At 45.5% G+C, this 9,952-nt stretch overlaps 1 protein-coding gene across 1 annotated transcript; it reads right to left on the reverse strand.

Annotated features, from left to right (window-relative positions):
- Positions 1–826: 826 nt before the first annotated feature.
- Positions 827–7,340, reverse strand: LOC143924465 (hemoglobin subunit beta-3-like). The gene is made up of 3 exons (XM_077448788.1): positions 7,168–7,340; positions 4,635–4,857; positions 827–1,128 (listed from the first exon to the last, which is right to left on the reverse strand). Exons 1-3 carry the CDS (start codon positions 7,257–7,259, stop codon positions 1,000–1,002), a joined length of 444 nt encoding a protein of 147 aa, XP_077304914.1. The 5' UTR covers positions 7,260–7,340; the 3' UTR covers positions 827–999.
- Positions 7,341–9,952: the final 2,612 nt, after the last annotated feature.

Genomic DNA, 9,952 nt, shown 5'->3' on the forward strand with positions numbered 1-9,952 from the left:
ACATTTTTGGGACCATTGTCATTTATACAGTAATCACTGCTATATAAATGCAGTGATTCCTGTGTAAATGACACTGGCAGTGAAAGGGTTAACCAGTGGGTGGCAGTGTAGGGGTTAAGTGTTCCTAGGGGTGTGTTACTAACTGTGAGGGGGTTGGGCTTTCATTTAGTGTACACTGATCTCTGCTCCAATCACATGGAGCAGAGATCAGCGTCACTAGTTGCTAGGCAGAATGAGAAAATGTTGTTTATACAGCATTTCCTCCATTCCGCCGCTCCGTGAGACGATCGCGGGGATGGCCGCGGCGATCGAGTCCGCGGGTCCCGCGACCGGACTCACGGGGGTCCCGACCAGCGCGGGAGCGCGCCGCCGGCGGCGCGCTCCCGATGGCACGGCGGCAACGAATATTGGACGTACATGTACGCCAATATGCCTGCCCGTGCCATGCTGTCGACGTACATCGTCGTGCGCTGGTCGGGAAGTGGTTAAACATGATTTTTTTTTTTGCATCTTTTTTTGTTTGTTTAGCAAAAAATAAAACTCCCAGCTGTAATTAAATACCACCAAAAGAAAGCTCTATTTGTGGGAAAAAAATGATAAAAATTTCATTTGGGTACAGTGTTGTATGACCGCGCAATTGTCATTCAAAGTGCATCAGCGCTGAAAGCTGAAAATTGGTCTGGGCAGGAGGGGGGTTTAAGTGCCCAGTAAGCAAGTGGTTAATGTTTTCTCGGGGGGTGGGGACTGCAATTGACCCATTGCCCCCCCCTGCAGTTTTTCAGCCTCTCTCCCAGGCTCCCAGGAAACACTCCACAGTCACACACAGTTTAGCTATAGAAGGTTGTTTATATCAAACAGATTTTAGCATTTACAAATAAATATGACATTACAGGAGGGAGCTTTTTTCATTTTTCTTTTTATTCACATGTGCTACAAATGGAACACACATTAATACACAGCCTCAGTGAAAACTATGCTGCTTTCTGTTCATGTTGTAGTTTAGTGATAGCTGTGGCTAAGAGCATCAACCAGGACAGCAATGAACTTCTCCCATGCATGCTGGACTTGAGGACTAAAGGCAGATCCCAGTTTGGCAGCCAGGACAATAACCAACACTCCTCCAAGACGCTGCATAAAAAAAAGCAACATTTTGGTATTAGTAATTAATTCCGTACATTAACAAAATATTTAATTAGAAAAATAGTGATATATAACAGCAAAGCAAAGCACAAAAAAGTTTGAAAATGTGTTAAAGTGTACTACAACAACAGATCAGCAGTTGTTATTTATTCCTTGAGCTAAAAAAAAATAGTTGCTCTGGATTACTATCGACCGTTACTTTGGTTATTAAGATCATTTCAAAGCCATACTTTTTTTTTCTTAGTTTTGGAAGGAGCACGGAAGGGTTACTGTATTTATCGGTGCATAACACACACCTTTTTCCCCTTAAAAGCAGGGGAAAATCACGGGTGCGTGTTATACGCCGATCCTCCACCATTTTGGAGCCTCTGGGTGGCTTTCAGCGCCTTCGGCCCTTCTTGGCGGCTTTTGGCCCTTCTCGCCGGCTTTTGCCCGCCTTCGGCCCTTCTCGGCGGCTGAAAAACGTTGAGAACGGCCGAGAGCGGCCTAAAGCCGGCAAGGGCCAAAGGTGGCCGAAAGCCGACGGGAAGGGCCGAAGGTGGCTGAAAGCCAACGAGAATGGCCGAAGGCGGCCGAGAACTACCAAGCACCGCCGAGATACACAGGACATCTCGGCGGGGCCATTTTTAAAAATAAAATCTAAAAATAAAACTGACAAGGCTGAAAATTACACTGACAAGGGCACAAGGCTGCAATGGTGGACAAGGCTGCATTACAAAGTTGCATATGACACTGACAAGGGTGCAATGATGGACAAGTCTGCAATTCACACTGACAAGGCTTCAGATGGACACTGACAAGGCTGCATTGATGGGCATTTAAATGTAGGTTTTTTTTCTTAAAATTCCCTCCTAAAAGTTTTTTTCCTTAAAATTCCCTCCTAAACCTGGGGTGCGTTATATACGCCGGTGCGTGTTATACGCCGATAAATACGGTATATTTTTTTAAGGTGAAAAGTCATCTTCTAATGGGGACACATAGTCAATTCAAAATTGTATAAGCCCTTGTACACATGGTCGGACATTCCGACAGAAAATGTCCGATCGGACCGTGTTGTCGGGTAATCCGACCGTGTGTGGGCTCTATCGGACTGTTATAATTATTAATTAATTTGTTATAATTAGAATATCCGACCGACAAAGTTTTAGAGCTGGGCTATAAAATTTTCTAACAACATGGTTGTTCGTTAGTAGAGAATTCCGATCGGACAAAGTTCCACGCATGTTCCGATCAAATTACAAGACCAAAGCTATTGGCTACTAGCCTGAACATAGTTCCGTCGTAAGGAAATAACGTCATCACGTTCTGAACTATCTGATTTTCCGACAACTTTGTCCGACCGTGTGTATGCAACACCAGTTTCGGACAAAATCCGACGGATTTTGTTGTCGGAATGTCCGACCGTGTGTACAAGGGCTAAGAGTGTATGTTTTCTAAACCATTTAGAAATTTCATCATATTTCCTGTTTAGTCTCTAATGCCGCGTACACACGATCAAACAAGAGGGTGGAAAAGTCCGGCAAACTCAAGTCCGCCGGACAATCCCCCCGTGTGTAGCCTCCGGCATACTTTTTTGACCCGAAAGTACGGTGGACTTAGAAAGTAGTTTTGCACTCCAATCTTCCCGCCGGACTCGCATTTCGGCGGACAATCCGGCCGTGTGTGTGCCAGTCCGCCGTACTTTTGAAATGAACGGACTTTTCCCGCCCGGAGAAAAGTCTGCTCATTTCGAGCGGGACTCCAGGCAGGCAGGCCCGCGAAGGAGACGTCGCTGGCCCCACCACCTGGTATGGACTTAAAGGGGAACCCCAACACCCAAAAAAATCATGGTGACCCCGCCCCCTTACGATGTCACAGTCCCGGAGGATGCTGGGACTGTCGCCGTGTGACATCAACCCATGTGCCATCAACCCATGTGACATCAACCAATGACCCCGCCCCTTGTCCCTATATAAGTCGCCGCACAGCGCGTCCCTGGCATTGCGGCCGGAGAGAGCGTCGAGTCAACATCTCCAGGAGAAGAAGGAGAAGAAGAAGAAGAACGGAAGGCTACGGCGGCGACAGAAGACCGGTCCACCGCCTGTAAAAGAGCTATAAGAAGGCGCGGTGGCCCGGCAGAAGAACCGAAGAGGGGGACAAGACCCCCGAAGTCAGAAGAAGAGGGAGCAGCGAGGAAGAAAGCCGGGCTCCTCTGCTAGCAAAAGAGCTACAAGAAGATAGCGGAGGAGTCGCAAGAAGACCCCTGAAGACGGAAGACCCCCGGAGCTGTGCAATAAACTATTTTATCTTGTGTGTTGTGTTTTTTTTTGTACTTTATTTTACAGGTGAATGGGTAGGGGTACATTGTACCCCATACTCATTCACATAGGGTGGGGGGCCGGTATCCGCGGGCCCCCTTATTAAAGGGGGCTCCCGGATTCCGATAAGCCCCTCGCCCGCAGACCCCGACAACCAACAGCCAGGGTTGTCGGGAAGAGGCCCTTTTCCTCATCAACATGGGGACAAGGTGCTTTGGGGTGGGGGGGCCGCGCGGCCCCCCTTCCCCGAGGCACCCCCCATGTTGAGGGCACGCGGCCTGGTACGGTTCAGGAGGGGGGGCGCCGATTTTTTTTCGACGTTGGGTTTCCCCTTTAAGTCCATACCAGGTGGCGGGGCCAGCGACGTCTCCTTCGCGGGCCCCGCCTACCTGGAGACGCGCTCGAAATGAGCGGACTCTTCTCTGCGTGCGTGGGCGAGTCGTTCATTTCTAAAGTACGGCGGATAGTATGGCGGACTTAGTACGCTGTATTAGTCCGCTGAAAAAGTGCCGTGTGTGGGCAAGTAGCCCGTTCGGAAAGTCCGACGGACAGTCTGGCAGGAAGCCCGCCAGACTAAGTCCGTCGGATAGACGGCTACATGTGTACGAGGCATAAGAAGCACATGGAAATCTCCCCCCATGAGTAAAACAGCAAAAAAAAAGAGCATGCTTTTAACTATTTATTACTCTTCAAAATGAAAAAAGTTTTGGATTTGAATATACTTACAAAGATGACAAGGTCATGAAGTATATTTCTGTTTTGTCAATAGAAAGCAATCAAGCCCAAGGTTAGGCTGGGTTCACACTGCTGCGGGGGGAGATCCGGATGTGATTCGCACCGCAAATCACATCCGATCTCCGTAGCGATGCGAGTACAGCCATACAGATAGTATGGCTGAATTCGCATCGCTCCCGCAGCAAACTCGCACGGGACCCTTTTTTTGGTCCGCAACAGAATCGGATCGCATGGGGGTTCACACCATGCGATCCGATTCCTGTGCGAGTCGGCAGATCGCACTCCGATATGCGGACGGATCTGGGGGTGTCATTAACATATCATTGACACTCCCAGCCGTCCGCATAGGGCAGTGTGAACTGCCGGCGGGAGTAATGCGATGCGGGAAAACGCCGCGGATTTGCGGCGTTCCCGCATCGCAGTGGTGTGAACCCGGCCTTAAATAAAATATTAAAATAATACCCTAAAGTTCTCAGGATCCACATGAAGTTGGGTAGCATGTTCTACACTGAGGTCGTGCAGAGTGCCCTTCACGTTGTCTAGATGATGGATGGCATTGTCGATAGCTCCCAGGATCTTCTTGCCATGTGCGTGCACCTTAGGATTACCAGCAATTGCAGCTGGGCTGGAGAGATTTCCAAAGGTGCCGAAATACCTCTGGGTCCAGGGGTAAACTAAAAACAGCCTATGAAAAATAGAAGAAACCTTTGATTAATATTTTTCACCAGGAACCTTCCAACATATAGACATCATCAATGAATAATACAACTTCATGGGTATGATGTGGTACCTGTATGACTGAGTGGTATGTACCTGTGAACTTGTAGCAATTATTACTGGCTTGTATGTGTGTGAGGATATGAATAATAAAAAAATATTATGTTATCACACTGTTTAACCACTTTCAGACCGGACCATTTTGCTGGCTTAAGACCAGATCACTTTTAACGATTAGGTACTGCGTCGCTTTAACTGACAATTGCGCAGTCGTGCAACGTGACTCCCAAACAAAATTGATGTCATTTTTTTCCCACAAATAGAGCTTTCTTTTCGTGGTATTTGATCACCCCCGTGGTATTTTTCTTTTTTGCGCTATAAACAAAAATAGAGTGACAATTTTGAAAAAAAACGCATATTTTTTTACTTTTTGTTATAATAAATATCCCCCAAAAATATATAAAAAATGATTTTTTTCCCTCAGTTTAGGCCGATACGTATTCTTCTACATATTTTTGGTAAAAAAAATCACAATAAGCGATTATTGATTGGTTTGCGCAAAAGCTATAGGGTTTATAAAATAGGGGATAGTTTTATGGCATTTTTATTAATAATATTTTTTTTACTAGTAATGGCCGCGATTTTTATTGTGACTGCGACATTGTGGCGGACACATCGGACATTTTTGACACATTTTTGGGACCACTGTCATTTATTCAGCAATCACTGCTATATAAATGCAGTGATTCCTGTGTAAATGACACTGGCAGTGAAGGGATTAACCAGGGGGTTGCAGTGTAGGGGTTAAGTGTTCCTAGGGGCGTGTTACTAACTGTGAGGGGCTGGGCTTTGTGTTAGTGAACACTGATCTCTGCTCCAATCACATGGAGCAGAGATCAGTGTCACTTGTTGCTAGGCAGAACGGGGAGATGCTGTTTACAATGGCATCTCCCCGTTCAGCCGCCCCGCGAGACGATCGCAGGTATCCCCATGGCGATCGAGTCCGCGGGACCCGCGGCCGGACTCACGGAGGTCTCGACCGTCATGCGAGCGCGCCGTCGGCGGCGCGCATGCGATGGCAGGGTGGAATTTAAAAATGGATGTATATGTACGCCAATATGCCTGCCCGTGCCATTCTGCCAACGTACATTGTCGTGCGCCAGTCAGGAACTGGTTAAAGATATATGTTACTTTCAAAACTAACATTTATTACAGTATCTACTGTATAATGCAGGAAGTCCCATCTTAGGAAGCGAAAAGAAGTAAGATAAAGAAACATCAGTAAAGATAAATAAATGGCAATTATTATTTTGTTAAAATACTTTGATAGTATTATTTTAATTAAAATAATTGCACAGATTAACGTAACAAGCCAGGGAGTAGTGGAAGATTTTATCCTCAGTTCGATTTTTGTCTGACACCTCCTCCGGCAGACCTTACTTTTTGGCTGTGATTCTTGTATCAGCAACATGATTGGGATTGCTTGTTTGCTCTAAGAGACTTGCACTTAATCATACTCAGGACACCTGTAGGAATTCAACTGACCACTGACTAGTGCTGTATATGAACAATATAACAGCCGGTGTGACCTTTATTTTTCCTATGCAATGAGTACATGGCATGCACTTACTATGTCTTTTGAGATGGAATTCTAGCCTTTTCACTTCCCTTGTGTGCCTGAATTACCCACATAGCAAAATTAAACCTCATGGCCTTTTCATATACATACACTTACTTTCTATGAAAAATATTGATAAGCTCCTGAAGAAGCGTCATATCAGGAAACATGTTGAGCTTGTACCTCTAAAAATGGAATCTGCTCCCACTCTGTTCAGGGAACTCCCAGTGGTCATTAAAGCTATTGACCCGGTCCCAGCGGTTAGAGTTGGATGTGTGGATTACTGCCTATATAAGTTTGTACCTTATATGGTTTTAGTCATTCTTGTATATTTGTTATTAATAAAAATAATTTTTAATACATTGGTGCCTTTAAAGTCCATGATTTCTCCTAAATAAAATATATTTATGAACAATAAAAGGTGAAAAATATAAAAACAAATAAGGAAAACTATTAAATTCCACTTTACATAGCACCTTATTAGGCAAGCCCAAATCTGATTCAATGAAGTATCAAATTTATTTTCTTAATTAAGTTAAATTACATTTTGCAATTTGAAACCATGGAAATAATAAAGCATTAGAAGACTGTTAAATGATTCAGGTTAGAAGATACTGGTAGCTTAGTAGAAAGTAACAACACCAAGGAAAGTTGTTATACCTTGTAAGTGCTTCATGTCCATCCTGTTCAACATCGACCTTCTGCCACACAGAGTTGATGGCGGCCTTCTCTTCAGCAGTCCAGTGAACCATGGTGGTGGATTGAGTCAGATGAGAGTAGCTCCTGCTTCAAGAAGTAGATGGTGGATGGCAAACACAACTGTCTCCCCATTATATTTATAGTCTGCTTTGTAAGTTACACCTACATTTCATTTGTGCTTTGTCATAGTATCTCAGTTTAACTGATAAGTGAATCATATAACTGACTATGCTTTTTTTTATAATGCCTTGTTCATAGCTTATTTTCTATGTGTACATGCTGATCGCACAGAACTTGCTCTCAACATGCATAAGTCAAAAGCAGATAAGATAAACAGCTGTGCAACAGATACAACTCATGATACAAGCGCACCCAATTTTTACAGATGTCTTTCATGAAACATGGCAACAGATTTCATGTGTTACAGGTATTATACATAGGAATGATACTCTCAGGTCACCATAGTGTTGACTTATATAGATAACTAGGATAATGATGATATCACCATCATGCTTGATTGCTTAGTAGTTTTGAAAGCAAATTTTTTAACTAAATGTATCAAATGTTATTCAAGTGTATAGACATAAAATGGAAAATTTTGGGCTCCCCTATATTTTGGGTACATACTTTCCATATATTACAAATTTTTAATTGAAAGGCTATGAAATGCATATACACACACACACACACACCGATCAGCCAAAACATTATGGCAATATCTCATTACAATGGCATCTGGAAATTGCTGGGATGTACTAGGCAGCAAGTGAACATTTTGTCCATGAAGATGATGTGGAGAAAGCAGAAAAAAATGGCATTGCAGTTTGTTGGGTATGACAGAGGTCACCAACCTGTGGGCCGCGGCCCAACACCGGGCCATGGCGCCTCTGCTGCTGGGCTGCGGAGGATATTAGTAATGTCAGCGGTGCAGCAGTGGGGGAGAGAGATGACATCATGTTGCGCCCTTAGTTACAGGGCCACGAAGGCTGCTCTACACAGAGCTGCAGCCGCAACACAGGAGAGAGAGAATGACGTCATCTCTCACCACCCACCCTCACTCTCATCTCTCCTCTCGTATGTGCCTGTGTTTAACCTGCAGCTAGTTTACCCATGCTGAGGAGAGGCTGACAGCGCTGTACCTGTCTGCAAGTACTCTGCAATGCTGGGGGGGGGGGGGGGGGGGTGGAAGCTTGATTTTACATGTAAGTGAATTAATGACATCCCCATCTGGTGGCAGGCAGCGTGGCAAGTGACATCCCCATCTGGTGGCAGGCAGCGTGGCAAGTGACATCTCCATCTGCTAGCAGACAGCGTGGCAAATGACATCTCCATCTGGTGACAGGCATACTGGCAAGTGACAGGAAAGTACAAATACCCCCCAAATGACCCCTTTTTTGACAGTAGGCATTCCAAGGTATTTAGTAAGAGGCATGGTGAGCTTTTTGATGTTGTCATTTTTTCCCACATTTCTTTGAAAAATTAAGATTTTTTTTTTCACAAAATTGTCATTGTAATAGGTTATTTCTCTCACATGGCATGTGTATACCACAGATGATACCCCAAAATAAATTCTGCTACACCTCCTGAGTATTACGATACCACGTGTGTGGGACTTTTCCACAGCCTAGCCACTCAGAGAGGCCCAACATGCAGGAAGCGCCATCAGGTGTTCTAGGATCATAAATTACACATCTAACTTGTTGACTACCTATTGCACTTTTGAAGGCCCTGGAGCACCAGGACAATGACATGTGACACTGACGTGGCACTGATGGCAGATGGCACTGTTACGTGGCACTGATGACACGTGACACTGATGTGGCACTAATGACAGATGACACTAATACGTGGCACTTATGACACGTGACACTGATGTGGCACTGATGACAGATGCCACTAATACGTGGCCCTGATGACAAATGACACTGTTGACAGATGGCACTAATATGTGGCACTGATGACAGATGGCAATTATATGTGGTACCGATGATAGATGGCACTAATACGTGGCACTGATGACAGGTGGCACTAATACGTGGCACTGACATGTGACACTGATGACAGATGGCACTGATATGTGGCATTGATGACACGTGACACTGATAACAGATGGCACGTGACACGGACAGGGGGCACTGATGACAGATGGCACTGATACGTGGCACTGATGACAGATGGCACTAATATGTGGCACTGATGACATGTCACACTGATATGGCACTGATGACACATGGCACTATGTGGCACTGATGACACGTGGCACTGATGTGGCACTGATGACAGATGGCACTTATACGTGGCACTTATATGTGGCACTGGGGACAGATGGCACTGACAAGTGGCACTGGGGCAAATGGCACTGACAGTTGGTACTGGGGACAGATGGCACTAAGAAGGTGGCACTGGGGACATATGGCATTGACAGGTGGCACTGGGGACAGTGGCAGTGGGGACAGATGGCAGTGAGAACAGGTGGCAGTGGGGACAGTTGTGAGGAGGGAAAGCCGGCAATGAGAGATGATCTCATATGTTTACATATGAGATCATCTCTCATTGGACACACCGATCGCTCTGTAAACGGCCGCTGTGATTGGCCATTTACAGCGATCTGTGACTGGCTGTGTCCAAGGGACACAGCCAGCACAGAACTTCCCTGATGCACGTCTCCCGGCAATTGGCATCCGCACTGCAGCCGACTTTCGGCTATAGCACGGACACCTAGTGGTTAAACAACAAACCACTCTTG

Source organism: Lithobates pipiens, unplaced genomic scaffold (assembly GCF_037356315.1).
Source record: "Lithobates pipiens isolate NorthernLeopardFrog02 unplaced genomic scaffold, aLitPip1_a1.2 Scaffold_22, whole genome shotgun sequence".
Taxonomy (NCBI): Eukaryota; Metazoa; Chordata; class Amphibia; order Anura; family Ranidae; genus Lithobates; species Lithobates pipiens.

Excerpts from the sequence above, each read along its gene's own strand:
- LOC143924465 (XM_077448788.1), bottom strand. The coding sequence starts at position 7,259 with ATGGTTCACTGGACTGCTGAAGAGAAGGCCGCCATCAACTCTGTGTGG. Across the intron at positions 4,858-7,167 it reads GGACATGAAGCACTTACAAG|GCTGTTTTTAGTTTACCCCT; the intron begins GTATAACAACTT and ends TATTTTTCATAG. Across the intron at positions 1,129-4,634 it reads TGGATCCTGAGAACTTTAGG|CGTCTTGGAGGAGTGTTGGT; the intron begins GTATTATTTTAA and ends TTTTTTATGCAG.